General features: G+C 41.3%; 1 protein-coding gene across 2 annotated transcripts in view; it reads right to left on the bottom strand.

Moving 5' to 3' along the window:
* Positions 1-1,312: 1,312 nt before the first annotated feature.
* The window catches only part of CUNH3orf33 (chromosome unknown C3orf33 homolog), a 44,505-nt gene continuing 19,736 nt past the window's right edge, over positions 1,313-26,081 (bottom strand). For both annotated transcript variants that reach the window (XM_077488112.1, XM_077488113.1), the window contains exons 4-5: positions 20,196-20,356; positions 1,313-5,672 (exon numbers count right to left, since the gene is read on the bottom strand). In XM_077488112.1, the coding sequence (XP_077344238.1) occupies positions 5,391-5,672; positions 20,196-20,356 (443 nt within the window). In that variant the 3' untranslated portion in view covers positions 1,313-5,390. The remainder of the gene's footprint in view (positions 5,673-20,195; positions 20,357-26,081) is intronic.

Genomic DNA, 26,081 nt, shown 5'->3' with positions numbered 1-26,081 from the left:
ATTAGATATAGGCATAAATCAGGTAAATGAACAGAAAGAATAAAAATAAATTGCCAATTCATTTTAAGGATGCACATTAGTGCTGCTTTGTGAGGAGTGAAAAATGTGGGTGGAACTCCACTTTATATTGGTTAGAAGAACATTCTAAGCATCACTAATCATGGTCATATTCATCTGTTTTTGTTTTAGTGGTCAACATACGTTGGCAAATTTCAAGCACCATCAATGAATATCAAATGTATCTTTTTTTTGTTCTAGCATTTTACACATGTAAATACCTACTATGTTAACATGCATATGGAATCCCTTCTCTGCTTTTTTAAATTCCCAAAACTACAAAAATTTAAAGCGGTCACTTTTTTGTTTATTAAAGCGGAGTTCCACCCAAAAATGGAACTTCTGCTTTAAGGGAAGATGACCCCCTGACATGCCACATTTGCCATGTCACTTCTTTTGGGGGAGGGAGAGCGGAAAACCCTCTTTTTAGAGGATACCAGCTTCCACTTCCTCCCAGGGCTCTGGAAGTCAGTTCACCCCCCCCTTGGCAATCATCTGGGGACATGTCACAGGTCCCAGCTGATTGCCGGGGCCAGTCACAGTGCGGCTCACGCATGCGCAGTGAGTGCCTGGCTGTGAAGGGGGGAGACAAGCAGGGCTTTGTTCCCCCGCATCGCTGGACCCTGGGACAGGTAAGTGTCTGATTATTAAAAGTCAGCAGCTGCAGTATTTGTAGCTGCTGATTTTTTTTTTTTTTTTTTTAAGTGGAACTCCACTTTAAATAAAATCTGCTCCTAAGTTTAGCCTTTAGATATATTAAATCATCAAACAAAGGTATACATCAGCCATACAATACACTACCCGATATAGCAGTTCATGTCCTATTTGTTGCAATTAGTATGTTTTGAAGATACACAGATATCTGCATTTACATACACTTGTGCTTTCCTCACAGTATGATTGAATAATCAGTAGCCTTATCTTTTGTTTACTCTGAAATAATGAAATAAATATAAATGTTCTGATTGATGGGATGTACAAATTCACACCTCTTTGTTCCTGCTAAAGTCTAGACAAAAGATGTTTCTGCAATGAATGAGCATCTAGTAAGCTGGTGGGGAACAATGAACTGTATAGACAATCCTACAGCATCTGGCTGTCTCTGATGGCTTTCCAGGAACATTTTAAAGGATTTCCCAAGTGATCTAAATGTCTGATGAAACATAAAATAAACACATTAGACATGCTATTATCTGTGGGATGATGGACAGGGGTTCACGTTTACCACATGTCTCTAAATTAAAAATGCATACTGTTAGTGAATCAGAACATGTTTTATTTATAATATTACATATATTAAAAATACATCACTTACATCAGGGGTAGGCAACCTTTTGAGCGCAGTGTGCCGAAAAATGTTTTCAAAGAAATTGAGCGTGCCAATTTTATAACAAAAAAATGTCAACTTCACACTCTCAATCACAAAAAGGATTTTTTATAAAGTAAATGCTGTAAATGACTTGAGTAATAGTGACCGATTAACATCCTGCACTCTCACACCTCCAGTCCCCAGATCAGCCCCAATTCCTGCACCTTCACACCTCAGATCACTATACCCCCTGCTCATCTGTCCCCTCACTGTACTACCCTGCACATCTGCCCCAACAATGTACCCCCTTTCTCATCTGCCCCACCAATCCCTGCACATCTGCTCCTATGCTGTACCCCCATGCTCTTCTGTCTCACCGCTGAACCACCTTCTCACTAGTCCTAACACTGAACCCATCTGCTCCACCACTGTAACCCCCTTTTGTCATCTGCCCCACCACTGTTCCCCCTGCTATGTACCTCCTTTCTCCTCTACCCTGGCACTGTACACCCCTGCAAATCGTCCCCACCTCTGTAACCCCCTGCTCTTCTGCCCCACCACTGTAACCCTCTGCTCATCTGGCCCACTAATGCACCTCCCTTTCACATCTGCCAACACTGAATCCCCCCGCTTATATTATCCACCACTGTAACCCCCTTCTCATCTGGCACAACCCCCCTGCTCATCTTTCTTACCACTGTAGCACCCTGTTCATCTGCCCTATCACTGTACTGTATTTTTCTGTTTCACTGCTGAACCCCCTTGTCATCTCTCCCACCACTGTACCTCCTGCACGTCTGCCCAACCACTGTACCCCCTTGAACATCTGCCCCACTGCTGAACCCCCTTCTCATCGCTCCTACCACTGTAACACCCATTCTCATCTGCCTCACCAATGTACCTACTTTCTCCCCTGCCCCTGACCCCCCTGCTCCATCAATGAACCCCCTGCTCCTCTGTCCTACCACTGTAACCCCCTGCTCATTTGCCCCCATCACTGTAACCCCCTTGCTCTTCTGTCCCAGCGCAAAACCCTCCTTCTCATCTCTTCCACTACTGTACCCCCTGCACATCCGCCCCACCATTGTACCCTCCTGCTCTTCTGCTCCACCGCTGTACCCTCTTCTCTATATGTGGGATATGCAGAGTGGTGCAAGGAAGCAGAGATGAGACACATCTACCTGCCCTGGCACACTCATCCTGCTCATCCATCTCTCGCATCCAGCCCACGTGCTTGTATGTGATGTCACATACAAGCATCTGGAATGGATACGCAATGATGAGCTCAGGTCAGGGGCATTTTCTGAAAGCAGTGGGCCTGTGCGCAAGATCGAACCCCTGCAGCTGAGAAAAAGTGCGGCGCTGATTGCCTTAGCAAACTTGGATGTGATTTTCATTGCGCTGAATATTGGCTGTGGCTTAAAGGGACACAGTGCAGAGGTTCAGTAGTAAGTGACGCAAAGTTCAGGAGTCAGGTGTAAGTGACGCAGAGTTCAGAGGTTGGGAGTAGGTGATGTAGAGGTAGGTAGTAGTAGATGATGCAGTGTTGAGGGGTCAGTAGTAAGTGACACATACACACACACACACACAGTAATCCCACAAACTGTCACCTGATTTGTGGTTTTCACAGTGAAATCCCTTCTTTGAGATTGGTAGTGGCAACCAAGTGAGTCATCTTCCTCCAGATAGTGGGCGGGGCTAGTAGGACTGTGATTGGCTTTGGCCAATCACAGTCCTCCTCCTCCTGGAAACAGGGACTGCCCCCTTAGCAGAACTGCACCCAATCTCTTCATCATCGCAAGGCGATCGCAGCTACAACAAAGTTAGATAACCAATCAATGTTTTCCCATTGTTTACCTGCACTGAGGGCACAGTGTCTCCCCCTTAGTGCAGGTGCGGCATTGGGAATTGTAAAATTTGAATGCATTAGTGTCTCACTGGCACTTCCCTGCACTGCTCTGCTGTTGGGAAGGGAGTCGCGTGCTGGCAAAAAGAGGCTTTGCGTGCCGGGGGTTGCCTATTCCTGACTTACACTAACCCCCAAGGCAGCAAATGCAACAATGTACAGAAATTGACTTTAAAGGAATACTGTTATACAAATAATTAAACAATTTCAAAGAGCATGTTCAAGCACTTTTATTGAAGTAGAGAGAGGTATCCATTGCTTCAAGATAACACACCCCATTATACCTTAGTGCTAGTGGACCATTATGTCCATTGGTGCAAAAGCTTGGCTCAAGAGTCAGACTAGTTGTTAAAGGGAATGTATAGTGTTTTGCACTTTTTTTTTATCTTCAGTTAAAGTTAGTTAAAAAATATGTTTTCCTTTAATATTTAGTCAGATATATATGAAACACTGCTTATAAACATTTCATATTTACCACTTGTAGCCAGCAAGCAGTGAGGGCAAAGTCGGTGAGGACTTATATTCTTCTACGCTCTAAAACCAGTGGTTATCAATTACTATGCCATAGGTCACTGCCTGACCGTGCCCTCCCCTATCCCAGGCAGCTGAAGATTCCTTAACCTTCCACAGTGCCCCTCAACCACCCATATTGGCCCACAGTGCCCTCAGCCTCCACAATGCCCCTCAAGCTCTCACAGTGCCCCACCAGCCTACTGCAGAGTCTCCATAACACCTTCAACCTCAGTATCCAACAGTGTCCCCAGGGCCAACAAGTTTGCAAAGTCCCCTAACCCCCTTCACAAGCCTTATCCTGTCCATAGTGACACAGAGCCCTATACAGCGCTTTCCAGCATGTTAATACAGGTTCTGCATTCACATACTATGATTGCATGACTATAAATGTTATTCTTTACTGTTAGGGCATCAAAGGTTTTGGAAGAATTTACAGAGCTCTGGTCTCAAAAAGGCCAAAACTCATTGCTCTAAATAGCCGGAATAGTTTGTTTTCATAATAGATCTGAATTGCAGGGTATCAGGTTACACACATAATACGCATTTAAATGACCAAGGGCTCATTCACACCGGCCATATGGTGCGAGGCAGTGGATTGCTGTCCCCAAGGCTAGAGGTTTCTTCTTTACCCCCATGTGCAAGCACTGGGTGCTTGAGCGGGCAACAGCCAAGCATTAGAGCTATAATGTGCAATACCTGGGGGTATTAATACCTGGTGGTTCCAGAGATTATAATGTATAATACCTGGTGCTTCCAGAGATTTCTCTTTACCCCAGGCAGCCAAAAACAAGGCACAGATTCACAGTAAAGAAATCTATATTTTTTCTCATAGTACACCACGGGACTTTAGGAGCTATGGTAGTAAGTGGGCATGGGAAAATTAATATTTAGATTATGGTGTCTGCTGCGCAGCTAATCTGTTATGTTTATGTTGGAGACATCTATACAGACAGGGTGGCTGCAATAATTCCAATAAAAATAAACACCAAACAAGTGTTTTCAACTACCAAAAATAAATACACATATAAATAAGCTATAAAATCAGCATGCAGTATTGTTACCAGCTGCCCTGAAACCTGATCCGGCTGTTATTTCCTGACCTTCTTCATCCTGACAAGAAGACGTAGAGTGAGGCAGTTGTCTTTATGGCGATCATTCCTGATGCACCGGGCCCAAGCTACATCAGCTAAAGCAACAAACATGTACATTTGATGTACATATAAACAACCCTTAATGCTAAGCTTTAGGAAAACTAAAGTCCTCCCTTGCATTGGGGCCTGCACTACAAAAGGTGTATGCCTAGGGGACCAGGTACAGCAATTTATGTACCTCCACTCCCACAGGATTTTTGGGCTGCTAGACTGATCCCTACAGCTTCTTTCCCCCTGCATTCTGGCAACCCAAGGTCCTCTGACATGGTCAAGATCATAGCCCTGCACTAGATCTGAGGACACCAGGAGACCCTGCCGAGGTGGAGGGAAACATATTTTGCTGGGGAAGCAGAGGACAGCTAGTCTTATCATACTAACTAAATGAGCAGTTAGGCTTTGCAGTGCAGACAGACAAGGCTTTTCATTTTCCTGGAGTTCAGCTTTAAATGTAATCTCATTTCTTGAATTGTTTCCAATGTGTGACCAGCGAATTAATGAGTTGCTTTGTCTTCTGGAAAATACTAAGATTGAAAATTTTATTTTTTAAAATGTTAAGTTTTTTTTCCTGTTCCCAGATGCCCTTTCTTGTCTTCTGTGCACGAACTTCTGCTTGTAATAGTTGTTTGTAAAATGTCCAGTGGTGGCCATGCTCTGCGTGTATGTTGGGAATATGAGCAACTCTTCCCAGTCCTTCTTTAAGCAGAAAGACGTTCAGACATTCATTAAAGAACCTTCCCTGAGTAAGCAAAGACATAACAATGGTATGTTATAGAAAACGATAACGCTTGTGTTTGTTCCACTTTCATTTAAAAGTTCAAAAACATTAATATAAGTTAACAAATGTTTGCCAGTTTTGTGTGTTCTATCCATTAGCCCTTATCTGGACATAATATCCTGGGCAAAGAAATGAAGGACACAGATACGGAGGACTCTTAAGGGGTGTTATAACTATGATTCTAACACTTAGTCACATTGCAGCTCTGTAAAACAAATACAAAATACAGTAAAAAAGTACATAGAACATTAATAATACAGTATAATCAATAGTCTGTATGTCCATGCAAAGGTCATTTCCACTATTAATCTCTCATAAATTACCAATATCTTATGCAGTGTAAAAGCTAAAGGAAAAAAAGACCTACAGGAGCCATAACCCTGACAGTAATACATACATTATCAAAAAATCAATAGGAATGAGCACTCTATTCAAATGACAGATGAGACAATTATCATGTTAGTCCAGATACATTGGCCATTGCCTGTAACCTTTGCGCAGGTTCCAATGGCCTGTCTGTAGGACCAGAAAAATTATTTCTCTGAGGGTAATGTCCTAAAGATGCATTATAAGCTTTCGGATTCCCTTCCAAAACTGTTGAAATGTTATCAGTTTATTTCAAGAGACTGGCATCACTGTCATAAGAGATCTACCATGCTGACTAGTCTTTTAATTCTCTATTAATCTTGACTGATGCAAGGATGAATAAAAGATAACCAACAGTGCGTGACAGCCAATGAATGTGCATGTCAGGTGAAGGAAACTTTGCCCGAGGATCTCTTTTAGAGCAATCTGCAGGTTTAGTGAAAATATGAAGAATTATAAGATTAACGAACAAAAAGTGACGTGAAACAATAACTGAGAACTGAAAGGGCACCAAATGGCCCTAATGATCTGCTAAATAAGAAAAATATTACTTTATTTAATGGACAGGCTTGGTCTCCACCAAGCACTCAGTGAAAACATATTGTATTTTTTTAATTTTTGGGCCAGGCCATCAGCTTACCGATGACGTCACAGAAGATGGCCACGAGAGACCGAGGGGCGTGTAGAGAAGCAGCGTATTGTAGCAGGACAATGCTGAATCCGCTGGGCGGGTGAGTAACTTAAATGTGCAGGACCTGCAACAAGGTAACGGAGTTAAAAACAAAAAAAGGGGGGGCGGCTAGGGAGAGTAAAGTTCCTCTTTAACCGAAGGCCGACCAGCCGCCGCAGTTGTACTGCGGCAGCATGGCTTGGCTGTGCGAATCGCCGTTATGTTACGTTGGTAACATAAACGGCCACTAGGGGGGCGTGCACGCGCCCTTGCTCACTCCCCAAGCTGATGCGAGTTCCCAGCGGTCTCAATCGTCGCAGGGCTCCCACGATCGCTCGGGGCACATGGAGAACTGGGAGCTGTGTGTAAACTCACACAGGAAACTGACAGATCACTGTCCATACAGAGTATGGACAGCGATCTGCTAGTTTTACTGCACAATCCCATCCCCCCTTCAGGTAGAACACACAATAGGATACATATTAACCCCTCCCCTGCCCCCTAGTGTTATCCCCTTCACTGCCAGTGACATTTTTACAGTAATTAATGCACTGATCGCTGTATTAATGGCAATGGTCCCAAAAATGTGTCACAATTGTCTGATGTGTCCACCATAATGTCGCAGTCACAATAAAAATCGCTGTTTACCATTACTAGTAAAAAAAAAAAAAAAAAATAATAATAATAAAAATGCCAAAAATCTATCCCCTATTTTGTAGATGTTATAACTTTTGTGCAAACCAATAAATAAATGTTTATTGTGATTTTTTTTTTACCAAAAATATGTAGAAGAATACGTATCGGTCTAAACTGAGGAAAAAATTTTTTTTTTATATATTTTTGGGGGATATTTATTATAGCAAAAAGTTAAAAATAATGTGTTTTTTTCAAAATTGGTGCTCTTTTTTTGTTTATAGCGCAAAAAATAAAAACTGCAGAGGTGATCAAATACCACCAAAAGAAAGCTCTATTTGTGGGAAAAATGGACATCAATTTTGTTTGAGAGCCACATTGCACGGCCGCGCAATTGTCAGTTAAAGCGACGCAGTGCCGAATCTCAAAAAGTGGTCTGGTCTTTGGCCAGCCAAATGGTCTGGGGTTTAAGTGGTTAAAGCAAAACTTCACTCAAAATTGGAAATTCCCCTTGCTTGCCTCCTCCCCCCCCCTTTAACATTTACCACTTGTAGCTGCTGACCATTTTTTGGGGAGACTGAAGCTCCTCTTTAATTATAAATGTGACTGCTTTACCCATGAACGATGTATTTTTGCCATCAGTGTGCATAACAGTTTTAGGGAACAAATCCCTTCAAAAAAAGGGAATGCAGGGATATGTGTTTTATACTGTTATTGTGGAGATGGAAAACAGTGTGTGTAAAGTTGGCCATACGTGTAAAGATTTCCATAGATTCTCCCATCCATGCTAAACAGTGTGAATGGAAGAATCTCCCATTGCTGACTATTGTATTCTGAAAGCTGATTGGCCTTTAATTCTTCAATCAAAGTTTGTCGAGACACGTGCTAATTTGGTCAATTTACAGGAATCAGCAGTGTTATAATTTATGACTAAATACTTGGATTCTTGCAAAGGCTCAGTCATGACTGGCCCTATTTAACTGAACACATGCTGAAAATGAAAGTTAAAAAATTGGCTAGTTGAAGTTGCTCAAGAAAATCCGGTAATACAGGTTTCTTCTGTGCTTACACTGATCTGATTATCCTCTTATGTTACTCTGTGTACTCAGTAAATAGAAAATCCCTTCAACCTTTTCTCATATACAAAAAAAATACACACATGTACACTCTCACATATATACACTGTGTGTGTGTGTGTGTGTGTGTATATATATATATATATATATATATATATATATATATATATATATATATATATATATATATATATATATATATATATACATATATACACATACATACATACATACATACATACACACACACACACACACACACACACACACACACACTATATATTGAACATGATGCCAGGCATATGTCCCCACTATTTGGGTTGTGGTACCTTTAAGGTAGAGCTCAACAGACATTGTTAGCACTCAAGGGTTTTCACCCATGCAGATCATCCTGTCAGAGCAAAGAGGACTGACTTTCTGTACTCTCTGGATTGTTTAGTTACGTTTTCAGGGACCCAGAATTTTGGAGGTTCTGAGAGACTTTTGGGTGGCAAAAGAACCTCCAAACCCTAATTACAGGGACTCTGGTCCTGAAGAGGTTATGCCACATGCAAGGGAGCCTTGAAAAGTAGCAGGAAGGACACAGAAGGTGTCTGTGAGGTAGTGTGGATCGGTTCTCAACTGTGAACATGGATGGATCCTCTGGAGATTGAGGATTTGCTGAGATCCTGTGGCTTATCCTGTATCCTGAAACAAGTGGGAGCCCAAAAACCTAGTGTGGGGCTGAGAGACTGGTGGAGAACTGTGTTGCATGGTTTTATTTATACCAGGACTGTGAACTGTTTGCTTTACTTTTGGTGAAAGCTATTTGTGTTTGCCTGTTTTGAGAGACCAATAAGGACTATCAACTTTTACAAGTGGCTTGTTGGTGATCTTGGGCCCTCCATATTACAGGAGGCACACATTATAGCTAGAATTATACAAAGGACTCCTTCAACATGGACCTTAAGGATTATCATACACAAAATGACTGGTTTATATTTTTATATCACTTCAGTTTTTTTAAAAAAAACAAAAAAATTAAAACATAAAAGGTAAGATTAGATAAAACACTAGTGCAGTAAAACATATTTAATAACTAAATAATACATTTTTAATAGACAGCCTTACATCAGATCAAAAACAGGGATAACTGAGGAAGGAGGGACAGAGGTTCCAAAATAAGGAACATTTAGGAGGTATGCTAAGGAATGTGCATACAAACACATACAAATTTAATATACAAAACTACCATTTTTTAAAGTTTCTTCCATGACATTACTTTTTTTTTTTTTTAACACTTTTTGTAAAGTTGTACAAAACACAACATATTGTGTAGCTGCGTAAGTGGTTTTTCACTGTCGGAGCTGTAAGGATGTGGAACTCTCTTCCACAATCGGTGTTGTCAGGAAGTATGGATAGTTTTAAAAGGCTCTTGGACGTGCATCTTAGCAAAAACAATATACAGGGATATGGGAAATAATTTTCTACATGCACACACAAACACCTACACAGGTTGAACTGGATGGACTGTTGTCTTTATTCAACCTTACCAACTATATAACTACGTATATTCAAATTTACCCATATATACACATACAGTTTATTGTCATTTATCTATCCCCCCTTCCTTTAACATAAGCTCACTGTTAAAGGAGAAGTAGGGCCAAGAAGAAGTAGTGCATTCCTGTGACCTGTTTTCAGGGCTAAAGGCAGCTGTCATCACTCAGTCGGCCCAGGCTCTGGATTGATCACAACTTTAATGTCCGGATCCACCCAGATGCCTGGACCAGCAGCTGACTCAGTCTCTCAGCAAACCACTGGGAGATGAGCAAGCCGTTCCCATCCCCTCCACAGCCCAGTGATCCAGTGAGCGCTGGAGGGGCACAGCAGAGAGCCAGTGACTGACAATCACCAGCTCCCTGCAGTCTGAAGACCGAGAACTGAGCAATCAGCAATTTTTGATTTCTCAGTTTTCGGTCTTAACGGCAGCGAGTGACCGATGCTGCATCCACCTAGGTGAGTTTGTATTTTTTATTCCCCCACTTCTCTTTTAATACATATAATCTTGTAGATACATGTAGGAAACCCAATAAAGTTACAATCAAAGCATTTGGTGGCAATTTTCTTATTCATTAAGTTGAGAATGAAACAGCTTGTGGTGACCATTGTAAGAGTAGCCATATTAGGACTGCTCCCATCCTGATTCAACACATCTGTGCATACCAATTACTGGTTGTTTTTGAAGATAGGCAGATGAAAGACACTTACCCCTTTATGGCCAACCTAATTCTGTAAATTCAAAGCTGTACATGCACACGTGCAATCAATCATGTTAGGATCACAGCATGACACTTCAGCAGCAGCACCAAGTCAAATATCGAACTCACGGCTCGACAAATCCCAGCCACCAGGTCACCATGGAGACTAGTATTTGCATCCTGGGGATTGGGCTATCGTCAGTCGTCTACTTCATTACTGCGCTATAACCGATAGACAGCTACAGCGTGGCTTTGTTGTTCTGGGAGGGCATCCATGGATGTCCTCCCAGAACCACGACCCCTGGGACGCGCATCTGGCACACTGTGTTTGCTGTGTCTTTAGGACACAGCTGATCACAGATTGTGGTAAAGGGCCAATCATAGCGGCCCTTTACCATGTGATCAGCTGTGTCCAATTAACGGCACTTTTTTCACGTGCTGTCACAGACTTAGGAAAGCAGAGCTGGTAACTGGCAAGTGTGACAGGGGACATGTACACAGATAATCAGTGCCCTGATTATCACTGCAGCTCAATCAGTGCCGCCTATCAGTGCTGCCTCATTAGTCCAGCCTAGAGCTGCATGATTCTGGCTAAAATGAGAATCACAATAATTTTTGCTTAGAATAAAGATCACGAGTCTCATGGTGTAACATCGTCTTTCGTATTATACAAAAAATATTGGGCTAACTTTACTGTTTAGATTTTTTTGAATTCATTAAAGTGTATTTTTTCCCCAAAAACTGCATTTGAAAGACCACTGCACAAATACAGTGTGACATAAAATATTGCAACAACCACCTTCTTATTCTCTAGGGTCTCTGCTTAAAACTATATATATATATATATATATATATATATATATATTATGGTTGGGCAAATTTTCAGCATGTTTGACAAGTACAGAATCACAGTATATATAAAATAATATACAAAGTGGTTGGAGGGAAGCTTCACAATAACAAAGATGTTTTTATTACAAATTATGTGAGCAGACTGCAGTTCCTCTTTAACCAATCAAGTTTGAACGGGCCTATTTTTCAAACTTGTTGTTTACAAGTTAAAATCATTATTTTTTTTTGCTTGAAAATTACTTAGAACCCCAAACATTATACAGTATATATTTTTTTCTAACACCCTAGAGAATAAGATGGCGGTTGTTGCAATACTTCCTGTTACATCGTATTTGCACAGCGGTATTACAAGCACACTTTTTTTGGAAAAAATACACTTTTAAAAAAATAAGTAAACAGTAAAGTTAGCCAAATTGTTTTTTATTTTGTGAAAGATAATGTTACGCTGAGTAAATTGATACCAAACATGTTACGCTTCAAAATTGTGCCTTTTATCCTTAAAAATCTCCATATGCGACGTTTAAAAAATTATACAGGTTGCATGTTTTGAGTTACAGGGGAGGTCTAAGGCTAGAATTTTTGCTCTCACTCTAAGGATCGTGGTGATACTGTACCTCACATGTGTGGTTTCAATATTGTTTTCATATGCGGGCGCTACTCACGTATGCGCTCGCTTCTGCGCGCAAGCTCAGCGGGACGGGGTGCGTTAAAAAAAAAAATTCTTATTATTTAATTTTACTCTTTTTTTATTTTTACACTGTTCTTTTAAAAAAAAAAATGTGTCAATTTTATTCCTATTACAAGGAATGTAAACATTCCTTGTAATAGAAAAAAAAAACATGATAGGACATCTTAAATGTGAGATCTGGGGTCAAAAAGACCTCAGATCTCATATTTACACTAAAATGCAATAAAAAAAAAATTAATGTTGTTTGAAAAAAAAAATGTCCCTTTAAGTGCTATGGGCGGAAGTGACGTTTTTGGTATAGAGCCAGATGGGGGCCCATCTTCCCCTCACTCAGCTCCATACCACAGAGGGGAGAGGACGCTATTGCCTCCGACGCTGCCAGTGGCTCCAGTAAGCGGCGACAGGCACCAGAGAGCGTGGCGGGAGAGGGGCCCCTCTCCTGCCCTGACAAAAGTGATCCACCGCAGGGACCACTTTTATCTGAAAGCGGACTGCCCGCTGAAGAAGAGGATACCGGGGTTGTGGCAGCTAGCTGCTGCCATAACAACGAAACTCCTCTTCAAAATGCCCCTGTATAATGACGGTGGGCGGTTCATAAGCGGTTAAGTGGTTAAACTGACCTAATTTACAGACCAAGGTCATTCCTTTGATCTAAGAACAAAATGTTACAATGTTTATAGTTATCAGCGATATTAAGATAAACTTGGTAGGCTGCCTATTTTTTTGTTAGCTGTCAGAAATCAGCAGAGAGCTTTCTGCACTTGTTACATAGAATCAGGAAATGCTTTTTTAAATTGGGAGGGGAGTAGAATTGCGATTTCAATTCTTAACGATTAATCGTGCAGCCCATCAGTGCGACCTCACCAGTGCACATCAGTGAAGGAGTGAAAAATTACTTATTTGCTAAATTGTATAACAGAAACGGAAATAATTTTTTTTTTTTTCTAAAATTGTTTTTGTTTGTTTAGCAAAATAAAAAACCCAGTGGTGATTAAATATCATCAAAAAAAAGCTCTATTTGTGTGAAAAAAAAGCAAAAAATTTCATGCGATTATTGCATGACTGCACAATTGTCATTGTCACTGAAAGCTGAAAATTAGCCTGGGCAGGAAGAGGGTAAAAGCGCCCTGTATTTAAAGTGGTGTTGCCACCAAAAAATAAAAAAAGTGCTTAAAATTCTTTAAAAATAAAAAAAAAAATTGAAAAAAAATAAAATGTTACCTCTAAATACCTGTTGCTAGGGGGTCCCTCGTAGTCTGCCTTCTTCCTTGCCCAGGCTGGTGACATCACTTCCCCTCGCAGCGCACAGTCATCTGGGACCTGTCACGTGTCCCAGATGACTGTGCGGCATATCGCAGCGTCCTGAGCTGCTCGCGCATGCGCAGTGGGTGCCTGGCTGTGAAGCCACAGCCGGGTGCCCACAGTACGAATGACGGCACCACGAGCAGAGAACGAGGGAGGGGGGGCCTTTGTTCCCCCGCATCGCTGGACCCCAGGACAGGTAAGTGTCCCATTATTAAAAGTCAGCAGCTGCAGTATTTGTAGCTGCTGACTTTTTAATTATTTTTTTTTTTAAGGGGCACCCCACTTTAAGTGGTTAAATGTGTAATCCCTGCCCACCCACATAGCAAGCTAGCTGACAGGACTGGGACTCAGGAGATTCCTAGTGAAGTCAAGAGGGAGGGGCTTAAAAGAGTACTTTAGCTACCCATTAGCTGAGGCGGTAGCAGGAGGCGGGGCTGCACTGCCTCCCACTTCCCCTCAGCCAATGGTTACCAAGGATGCAGTGGTCATGACTTGAAATTAGTTAACCCCCCGGGCTTCCTGCGTTGTGGTGGAGTGCCTCTGCAAAGAAGCTGCAGCAGTGACCGAGGTGAGGAATAAAAAGAAAAAAGAGTGTTTTGCCCCAACAGTAAATTGGAAGCTGTTAGAAATTCTTTCCTTCCCACTTTTTCAGCCTCTGGTTATCTTATTATTCCTCCACAAAACTGCCCAGAGCCAACTGGAACCTCTTGTCCAGCCTCCGGCTCCAGTTCTTGGTATACAAGGTCCATGGCGCCTTGTACTTGTATAACTTCTTTTGTTTTCTGTGCAGGGATATTGCGGACAGCACATTAGCCTAACACCGTAACACAAACACAAGCCCTCCTAGGGATGACATTGCGCATGCACATAAGACGCTGACGGCTTCAGCTTGTATGGCTTTAGGGCTGGGTAATCAACCACAAACATTCCAAGGAATGGATACAATGTGGATAGGCTACATGGCTTATGTCCGCATGCTCTCATTCGATGTGCCGTCTAGGGTACAAAGGGATGGGCTCCAGGTCCGTTTAATGACTCATTGTGGCTGACAGAGTGAGGAGAAAAAGAAAAAAAAAAAAACACGATTACGGGCTTATTTGTAAGGGACATTGGTCCCGAAGCAGAAGATGCAATTATGCCTCATCTGTGCCCACCAGTACCCCCTGCCATTGCCACCTACCAGTGTCCACCAGTGCCTCCTATCCATGCCCATGAATGCCACCTATCAATGCCCACAAGTGCCATCTATCAATCCTCACAAGTGGTGCCAATCAGTGCCACTTAGCAGTGCTGCCTATCAGTGTATCTGATCAGTGCCCATTATTGCCAACCATCAGTGCCCATCACTGTCACCTATCGGTGCCCATCAGTGCCGCCTCATCAGCGTACATCAATGAAGGAGAAAAATTCTTTTTAACAATAATAATTTTGAATATTTAAAAAAATATTTTAACAAAAAATAAAAAACACAGAATTGATCAAATGCCACCAAAAGAAAGCTCTATTTGTGGGGGGAAAAAATTATAAAAATTTAATTTGGGTACAGCGTAGCATGACTGCGCAATTGTCATTCAAAGTGCATCAGCGTTGAAAACTGGTCTGGACAGGAGGGGGTTTAAATGACCAGTAAACAAGTGGTTAAACGAATTTTCTCCTCAGTTTAGGCCGATATGTAATCTTCTACATTTTTTACCAAAATCCCAATAAGCGTATATTGATCGGTTTGTGCAAAGTTATAGCATTTTTATTATTATTATTTTTTTTTACTAGTAATGGCGACGATCTGCGATTTTTATTGGGACAGCGACATTGCGACTGACAGATCGGACACTTTTTTGGGACCACTGACATTATACAGCAATCAGAGCTATAAAGAGACACTGATTACTGTATAAATGTCACTGGCAGGGAAGGGGTTAACACTAGGGGGCTATGTGTTCCCTCACTGTGTTCTAACTGTGGGGGGATGGGACTGCCTAGGGGAAGGTTGATTTGTGTTTAGGAGCGATCGCGTGTGCCCGGGGACATCCCTGCAGCCAGGCATGCACATTGGCTCCTCAGTACCATGGCGGGCACGCGCCCACCCCCTATACCACTTAAAGTGGCCGCCATACAGCTACATCGATTTGTGCAGGGGAGCCATTCTGCCGCTGTTAAACAACGTGGGCAGTCAGAAAGCGGTTAAACGGGCTCCTAACTTCTTTAGCTGGCTCCTAGACTCAAAGAAAATTTGTGAAGCCCTAATCTGACCTAATTGACTTTTCCAAAGCATGCATATTCTAACGTGGACTGTGAAAACCCTTTCTCCCTTTAACAGTTGATATATATTGTGCCAAAGTATTCAGTAAAAACTCATATTACACAACAAGCAACTCTGGTTATGTTTCAGAAGAGCTTGAGAAATGTTGTGATATGTGTTAATAAACATAATAAACAGACGTGTTCTATGTGGAAACACAAAACATAGGAGGGGTTTATTATGGCCTAATTTGTTCTGCTTAACCACTGAGGTTAATTTACCAAAGGCAAATAGGCATTTTTCCTTAGATTAGGGAATGAGGTGAAGCTCTGCTAATTTCCAGCATCCAATCATGTTCAAGTAAAAAAGCTTTTTTTTTATTTATTTTTTCTCCTTGCATGTGATTGGGTATTTTATGCAAAGTGAATTTTCACCAAAATGACTATGCTAAGGTAAAAATATTCCTTGCAAAGTGGATAGCCTATTTGCCATTAGTAAATCAACCCCTTAATATCATTGTACATGACCTGCATGTCAAATTCTTAAAGTGTTACTAAACCCGGGACCCTGCATTCACTATACTGTATCTGGTCTCCCACAGTACACCGAACAAGGAAATGCAATCATTTTAGTAAATATAAACTGCTAAATAACTTTTCTCATCAGCAGTCTTGTGACTTCTATCAATGTCTGGTTAAAACTTGTAGGAGGAGTTTTCATACTGCTCACTGTCCTATGAGGATGCAGTACTATGTGGACAGTACTGTTGTACTGATCACATGCATCCTTCCATCTCTCTAGCAATACACACCAGACTGAGCATGTGCAGAGTTACTCCACTATCTCTGTCTTACACAGAGATGTTTTGGGGACAATGCAAGAAGAGGAAGATCTGTGCATTCAGGATCAAACAGCCTTTTTACACAATGCAGAGGATTAACCCCTTAGGCTCCACAGTGATTATAACCAGCATGTTTTACTGCATATACAGACTAATTTTACTATTGTGGGTTTAGTAACACTTTAATGCCAGGATTCCACATATAGTTAAACCTTGGTTTGAGAGTGTTTTGCAAGACCAGCAAAATTAAAAAAAAAAATTTTGACTCGATATTCAAGTGATGTCTTGATATACAAGTAGCGTCATGTCACATCTGAGTATAAAAGAGAAGAGAGGCACCTCTAAGTGTAGCAATTCAGTTACATTTAATGAAGGTACAACATTTAGAAATTCACATGGTTTATGATTAAAAGAGGCACATCTAAGTATGCAGTGCAGACATCCGGGGTAAAGCTGTCCACATAGACCACCCTCCACACCTTCATTGATGTCGTTCCTTCCACACTGCACTCCACAAACGCTTCAAGCCTCGCTTTCAGATCGCTCTACTGCAGAGTAATCTTCCCGGTCACGATTGCCGACTGACATAGGTGAGAGCCGGTAGTGTGACTGACGGTCTGTGTGGACAGCTTTACCCAAGATGCCTGCATACTTAGATGTGCCTCTTTTAATCAGCAACCATGTAAGTTGCCAAATGTTTTACCTTCATTAAATGTAACCATATTGCTACACCTCTCTTCTCTTTTATACTCTGTAGCTTCTGCTGGATTTTGCTTCTAATCCCCTATATGTAGGCTGCCATTTGTGAATGGACATTTTATGGTTACACAATCTATCACCGTGCTATAATCTTTTTTATATGAAAAAAACTGAAGGACTTATGAATAAATGGTTGTGGAACAAATCATTTGAGTTTCCATTATTTCTTCTGGGGAAATTTGCTTGGTTATAGAAGTGCTTTGTATTACAAGCATGCTTTTGGAAGGAATTATGCTCGCAATCCAAGGTTTTGCTGTAATGTATTTGTTTTATTAATAATGTATTTATTCTGACATTCTAAAAAAATTAATGTGATCGCAAGAATCAGAACAAAAAAAAAAAACTAAAACAAAACAAGATACTCTCCATAGTCCATACATAATGGCTATATTATTATTATTATTATTGTTATTATTATTATAATACACGCTTTACATAGCACAACAGTTTGTGCAGCGCTTTACAATATAAAGTGGGGACAGTACAATTACAATACAATTCGATACAGAAGGAATAGGAGGGCCATGATCATGGAGCTTAAACTATAAAGGGAGGGGGAGGTGCTACAAAAGGTAAAAGCTGCAGGGGATGACCTGATGAAGGTGGCCAAAGTACAGTTTTTAGGTGGAAGTGGGGTAGGCTTCACTGAATAAATGAGTTTTCAAGGATAGTATAAAGGTGGACAGGGTAGGAGCTAACTGGACATGCTGGGGTAGGGTGTTCCCGAGGATGAGAGAGGTTGCGGAGAAGCCCTGGAGGCAAGCATGGGAGTAGGTAACAAAGGAGTTAGAGAGCAAGATATCTTGGGAGGAGCAGAGTGGATGATTTGGCCGATATCTTGAGATGGAATTGGAAATGTACCAGGGACATGTTATGAATGGCTTTGTATGTTGAGGTTAGAATTTTATATATTGGGCTAGTGGAAGGCAGTGAAAGGATTGGCAGAGAGGGGCAGCAGCCATGGATTGGTTAGTAAGGTGTGTAGATCTATCAGCAGCATTCACGATAGACTGAAAGAGGATAGCAAGTTTAAAGGTAGACCAGCAAGAAGAGAGTTGCAGTAGTAAAGGCAAAAAATATCCAGGGAGTGAATAAGTTCTCTTGTGGTGTCATTAGATAAGAAGGGGATGAATTCTGGAAATTAAATGGAGATTAAGCTGGCAAGATTTAGCAAGTAACTGGATATGGGGCTCCAAAGAGAGGTCCGAGTCTAAGATTACATCCAGCACCTTGACATGAGTGGAGGGACCAATAATTGTTCTGTTGATCTCAATTGTCAGCCATGAAGGGATGATCGGGTAGAAGGAAATATTACAAGTTCGGTTTTAGACAGATAGAGTTAGAGGAAATGGTATATGATGTCACTCGGTAATTTGTAATACCTAAGGAGATCAAGGGAGGGGCAGGAAAGTGGAGTGATAGATCTGGGTGTCGACAATGTAGAGGTGGTATTGGTAGTCATGGGACATTATCAGCTGGCCCAAGGAAGACGTGTAGAGAGAGAATAGGAGAGGGCCAAGGAAAGAGCCTTGGAGTATCCCAACCAAAAGAGGACGAAAAGCGGAGGAGATAGTATCATAAGTAACACTGAAGGTATGCTGAGACAGGTAGGACTTGAACCAGGAAAGAACAGAGTCGTGGAGGTCAGGGAAGTGACGTTTAATGAGGAGGAGTGAATGGTCAACAGTGCAAAAGCAGCAGAAAGGTCTTAGCCCTTGTACACACGGTCGGACATTTCGACAACCAAATCCATCGGATTCTGTCCGTCGGATCTTGTCCGAAACTGTTGCATACACACAGTCGGACAAAGTTGTCGAAAAATCCGATCATGCAGAACGTGATGACGTAATTTCGTTACGATGGGACTACGTTCAGGCTAGTAGCCAATAGCTTTGATGTAGGAATTTGATCTGAGCATGCGTGGCACTTGGTCCGATCAAAATTCTCTACACATGATCGGAGTATGTCCGATCGAACCAGTTGGTCGGAAAATATTTCCAAGTTGGAAAATTGGGTCCGACGGATATTCCGACGGAATCAGTCCAATGCATACCACACATAGTCAGATTATCCGACGACACGGTCCGATAGGACACATTCCGACGGATACTCCGACCGTGTGTACAAAGGCTAAGAGTAGGAGTATGGAGTAATGGCCTTTGGTTTTAGCAGTTAGTAGGTCATTAGTGAGTTTTAGTAGAGCAGCTTCAGTGGAATGTTGTGGGCAGAAGCCAGACTGTAGGCGGTCAAGAAGGTTGCTATCAGTGAAATAACAGCTCATCTGGCTGTGAAAGGATGTCAGATTTTTACATGCGATTTTTGCCAGCAGTTATAGCCGCTGGCAATAATCACTGTGTTGTCCTGGCAGGGACGGCTCCCCGCTTCCCCAGAAGGATGCAGGACCATACACAAAGCACAGGGCGGCTATCGCATGCGCAATGGGCAGCCAGCTCTGAAGATGCAAGCAGTCACAGCCAGCTGCACACAGTTAATAAACTGGTGTCGGGAAGCAGAGACTAGTGAAGAAACCGACACAGATGAAAACATCGCTGGGTCCAGGGACAGGTGAATAGCTGTTTATTGGAATGTTAATTTTTTCACAAGTGACCGAGTAGTCGCTTTAAAGTGACATTAAAGGTTCAGTTTTTTTTTTGTTTTTTTACTTACCTGTTCTGTGCAATGAATTTGTACAGAGCAGCCCAGATCCTTTTTCTTGATTTCGACAAAAGATTTGATTGTTGATACAACATTTTTTTTTTTTGCTAAAATGGTAAAAAAAATAAAAAACTTTTTGATGAGACAAGCAAGTTCTTACCCTGTTGATAAAGATGAAACAATCAAGCGTGGAGTCTTCTCGGTTTAGAAGCTGAAACCAGAGCTTTTGTGAAGGCTGGAGATTAGTCAGCAACCAATGCTTGCCACTTGGAGTTAATTCCACTCCAGCAAGTCTGACCAGTAGGCTGCCATGACCTTGCCCTGGAAAATTCAACAAGAGTAAGTAACAGAGAAAGTTAGATATGCAAGAAAGTCAAAGGTTAAGATAGCATTAATGTTTCACTGGATGAACCAACTACATATTTTGAAGGGAAACTACAATGGGTTTGGATATTTTTTTTAAACCAATGTTTTAAGAACCAGTACTGTAGACTGCAAAACCAGCCACATAAAATGATACCTAAAAAAATTCCATATAGAATGGGTTGTCTTTTGTTTGTCACATTTCTTTATTACAAATTACAAAAAAAAAAAACGTAAGAAATTGGCATTTTTCACATGTAGAATAGACTTCATTTAATGTATATCACAGGAGGGGTGTAACTTTTTTGAAAGCCCATGGCATGTGAAACACACAAAAATTTCACCTGGTGCCAAAGAAATGTGCACACACATAAAGAGTGAAAAAAAGTGCAACGTGTGTACACAAGCCCTCTAAAATCAGAGGGCCTTACCCTGATCCCCTGGGGAGGTAGGCTGCAGAAGGGGGCTAGGGTACTTTACACTTGGTCCATCTGGCCGACACCAGATGGACCTCTTTCTCTGGAGTGTATGCCATAACAGACCCACCCAAGTACTTGGTGGGGCTCCCCCTAAAAGGAGATCCCATGAGAGAGGGCGAACCAAGCCAGAAGGCTATGTCCACCCCCTCCCAAGACTTTCAGGGCAGACCCAAGGACCTACACCCTACCAATCACACCTGCAAAAACCACGTCCAAATATAAAAATACGAAAAGTGACAAACAAGGGCTTGAATAAAGGAAAGTGGGGGAGAAGGAAGAGGAGTGGAGAGTGAAAAATGGTCATTGTGTGAAACAAGGGTGTAACTATAAGTCCAAAAGATGTTTGGTCTCGAGTTTACAAATGATAAAAGTATCCCAGGGGGCACACATCCTGGAAATCACATCCTGATCACCTATGGTGATCAATCAGAACTCAGCTCTCATTAGTCTGACTTAGCTAGTTATACAAATTTCAAACTATGACATTACTATGCCTAGAAGAATTGTAATTTCAAAATGAGAAAAAGAATCCAGTTATGTCTAACAATCCAGATTAACACTAAATTGAGTAATTTCCAAGTTCAGCCATGAAATATCTAGACGTGCAGCCTGAGCAGTTAGAATGGTTAATTACACTTGTAAGCATCCAATTATTTTGGAGAAGAGATGGCTCTGCAGGAAGCCTTCGAGCACCAGATTAATACACTGAAGACAGAGTTTGTGGCATGAACATACTGCATCTGTCAAAGCACCTGTTAATTACGATCAAGCTAGAACACCAGGGTATCATTTAAATTTTAGATGTTTTCTACAACAATGACAAAGTTTCTAGTGTTAAAACAGACGTTCATCAATTAGGACTTTGAGAGAATCTGAAACTTTGGACATATCCTCATCCTATTCAATTTTCTGACCATCTTTAGGTGTGAGATTTTGCAGTGGCATCACTGCAGCGTTGTCACCTTGTAGACGTGTCGTTTTATATTTTTTATATAGCAACAAACCAAATAAAGGCCAATTCTAGCCAACATGTTCGAAACTGTTTTTCTATTTTTTATTTTAGAAAAGCCATATGAATTCATGCTGACTATTGTACACACCCTTGTGTATGCCCCAACTCCTGCAACTGACACTTTTACATGCAGACCAAGCTGTCCAGCAAACGTGAAGACAAATATATAAAAACTTGAAAAAAGGAACTTAACTGTAAAATACTTGTAATGATAGTATTCTACATATAACAAAATATAATCTGGGAAATTCATAAAGGGTGTCGTAGACATACCGTTTAGAATTATGTCAGGGCACAGCTCCAAAATTGTTGGTGTTTGCACCCAACACCCTTTCAGAGACAGGTACATGAGGTTGGTGTGTCCATACTGTACACTTCTTCCTCAGTGCACTTCCCTCCTTCCTCCCCGGTCACTGCTCGTCACAATAACAGGTGTATGGCTGAGGAGTTTAGTACTAAGGATTGAGACTAGTTCCCCATTAGGCCCACTTTGCTTCTGATTAACAGCACACGGCAGTGGGCAAATTCATAGCTGCTATTCAGTCCAACAGTGGCTTTCAATACTGCCCACTGCCTTGTGCTGTCACTAAACAGCCAGGAAGACCGGATGGGGACTTAGTCTCACAGTTCCTCATCAGGACCAACCTACCCAGTGACAAGTCAATTCTCAAATATAGGCATTGCTGTATTCGGGTAATGATATCACCAGTATCCACGACCCCCTTTGTGTATATTCAGCTTTCAGAATGTCTCCACTAACAGCTGAACGGGGCTGGAGTTACAGTATTGTGCGGAAAGCTGTCACATACATGACAGCTTCAAAGCTCAGACATGCACCACTGTAAGTACTGGTGTACCTCTGCTTGATAGCTCAGAGTTAGTTTTAATTGCTGCCATTTTCCTAATCTGAGAACTGGTAGTAATTCTTTAAGAATCTGTCACCAGCATAGCAACAGGTTCATAAAGTGGGGCTAATAATAAACACCTGTAATGTTATTGACACTGGCGCATTTACTTACCTGAATTAGGCACAGGTAAGGAAAATACTACAAGAAATGTGTCGTTATAGTTTTATTGCATTCCCGACAATCCCTGGAATTCACAAAGACTGGCGCAGGCAGATTTTGCAAAAGTGTCCCTCATGCTTTCTAAAAGTGGTGAAGAATTCTAATTCATATACCTTTCCAGAACATGTACTTGAATTTGGCTCATGCTACACTACTTTTAGAATGCATGAGAGATGCATCTGCCTGAGCCAGGTTTTCTCTCTCTACAGCAAAATAGAGTTGGTCTTGTAGAGGAACTGCAGTCTGCTCACATAATTTGTAATAAAAACCATCTTTGCCATTCCGAAGCTTCCCTCCAACCACTTTGCACATTATTTTATATATACTGTGATTCTGTAGTTGCCAAATATGCTGCGGAAATCTCCCTCCACTAAGTCTGGCTGCAGCCATTTTAACTGTGGGCAGCTGAAGCGGCTGCCTGTTCACTTCCTGGGTTTACAGACACAAAGAGGCACTCCTCCAGCTCTGCAGCTCTCATTGGCCCTCTTATGAATCACCCCCCCCCCCCTCCTTCCAGGCAAACTCTCACGAGAGTGATAGAGAGAGCTGTGCATGATGTCATAAGCCTAGGATAATGACCAGACAAGAAACAGGAAGTGGGCTGTATAAGGTATTTACTGGCAGAAAAAAAAATGTTTTACTATCCAAAGTTAAAACAACAAGGGCAGAGGATTTAATAGATGGAAAATGAAAAAAAAAAAAAAATGACTAAAGGTCCACTTTAATTAGCTCCGCTTTTACATTTGCCACATTCAGTGGGACACAATGTACAAGTGCCACATTTTAGAATTACCTGAATTTGGTGCATGCGTGGACACAAATATAATAAATAATAATAGAAAATATTATTGTATAAAACAATCTAGCAAGGGTGCCTGAGAAACTTTTTTTTTTTTATACAATAATATTTTCTATTATTTTTTATATTTGTGTCTTTTCACATATTTATTGTATTTGCCCCTGAAGAGTGCAATAAATCCACAAAACGCGTAGGGATAATTTGATGCATCTCATCTTCATTAGATGGTTCAACCAGTTTTATATATACATATTTTATCTTTATACTCTGTCCCTAAGGTAGTCTGTGTCATCTAGGATGTCTGTTACATATTTATCCTACAATGTACTATCTTGATGCTATGGTCTATATATTTATTATACAAAGTATCAATTTGTTGTTGTTGCCAGTTTTACATACGTTTGTTACATGTCAATATGGACAGGAATCTATGAATTATTTTTTACATGTTATGTAATCATAACTAAGCAATAAACATTGGGTTTTTACATTGACTGCTTATCTGTTGCTGCACACACCTCATATAAGGTCCCATTCATTTCTTCTTTGTTTCTACCAAATCTTAACCCCTTGCCGACTAGCTGCTGTCATTATACTGCAGCAGGTTGGCTCATTCCCGCAAATCGCCATAGGTGTAAGCCTGCTTTTTTCACAGCGTGGGAGCCGATGCGTGTGGCCAGCGGCTGCGATGTCCGCTGGCCACCCTCAATCGCTCCACAAAGCCAGAATGGGGATCTGTCAATGTAAGAAAACAGATCCCTATTCTCACAGGGGAGTAAAGAGTGATCGTCTGTTGCTAGTGATCAGGAAGAGCGATCACTCTCCTCCTCCAGTTAGTAAACTCCCCCCACAGTTAGAAAGGCCAGTGTCATTTATATAGTAATCAGTGCATTGTTATAGCATTGATCGTTCTATAAATGTCAGTGGTCCCAAAAAAGTGTCCTATCTGTCCACCACAACGATGTAGTCCTGCTAAAAACGCCATTAGTAGTAGTAAAAAAAAAAACACAATTGTAAACTGAGCTGCACATGCAGGAGTTGGGGGGTTAGGGGTGGTAGAGGATAGAAGATTTAAACTAAGAGCAGCCACCAGCACAAATGGCATTTCTCACTCCCTTTTGCTTTTTTTTTTTTATTTTACTAAACTTAAACTTTAGGTTAATCCTGCAACTTAAAATTATGTTAGCTGGAAATACACTATACTTTGCTTTGATATTGAATATATTGTATTTTCACTATGCTCTTTCTTGGTCATTTGATCAATTGTATTTTTTTCACTTTTAACCGGTAATTTTTCTTTTTTCACTTTAGTGCAAAACAAAACAATTCTGCCAAACAGAATTGCAATTAATTGTACACACATTTTCACCTAACCACTTTTTTTCAATGATCTGATGTAAAGACTGTAATTATACGCTGTGTGTGTGTGTAAAGGCTGCCACCTTTATGTTACAGGGATTATGTAGGTTTAAGTCTGTATATGTTCTGTATGATTGATGCTATATCATTACCGGCTATAACCTGTAAATTGAAGACACATATTTGAAGCTACATAAACATGAAACTCATCCAATCACAGAGATTTATGATGACCATATTTACAACCCAAAAGATCATGGCTGTGTCTTTAGGGTTGGGTGGAGCTTTAAAAACAGACCCATGGAAGAAGAAGGAAAAGTAGTAGGTGAGATGTGAAAACATCTTTGAACATTAATATAGGTGAGAGAGACAGCAGAGATGCACTATATTACCAAAAGTATGGAGACTTCTGCCTTTACGCCCACATGAACTTTAATGCCATCCCAGTCTCACTCCGTAGGGTTAAATATTAAGTTGGCCCACCCTTTGCAGCTATAACAGCTTCAACTCTTCCGGGAAGGCTGTCCACAAGGTTTAGGAGTGTGTCTATGGGAGTGTTTGACCATTCTTCCAGAAGCACATTTGTAAAGGTCAGGCACTGATGTGGACGAGGCCTGGCTCGCAATCTGTACTCTAATTCATCCCAAAGGTGTTCTATGGGGGGTTGAGGTCAGGACTCTGTGCAGGCCAGTCAAGTTCCTCCACCCCAAACTCGCCCATCCAAGTCTTTATGGATCTTGCTTTGTGTACTGGTCCAAATCATTTGTGGGAGGGGAGAATATGGTGTGGGGTTGTTTTTTTTTCAGGGTTTGTGTTGGCCCCTTAGTTCCAGTGAAGGGAACTTTTTAGATGTACTACTGAGACATTTTGGACAATTTCATTCTCCCAACTTTGTGAGAACAGTTTGGAGATGGCCCCTTCCTGTTCCAACATGACAGTGCACAAAGCAAGGTCCATAAAGATATGG

This window comes from Lithobates pipiens, unplaced genomic scaffold (assembly GCF_037356315.1).
Source record: "Lithobates pipiens isolate NorthernLeopardFrog02 unplaced genomic scaffold, aLitPip1_a1.2 Scaffold_18, whole genome shotgun sequence".
NCBI classification, from domain to species: Eukaryota; Metazoa; Chordata; class Amphibia; order Anura; family Ranidae; genus Lithobates; species Lithobates pipiens.
This window is presented reverse-complemented; position numbering and strand designations above follow the sequence as displayed.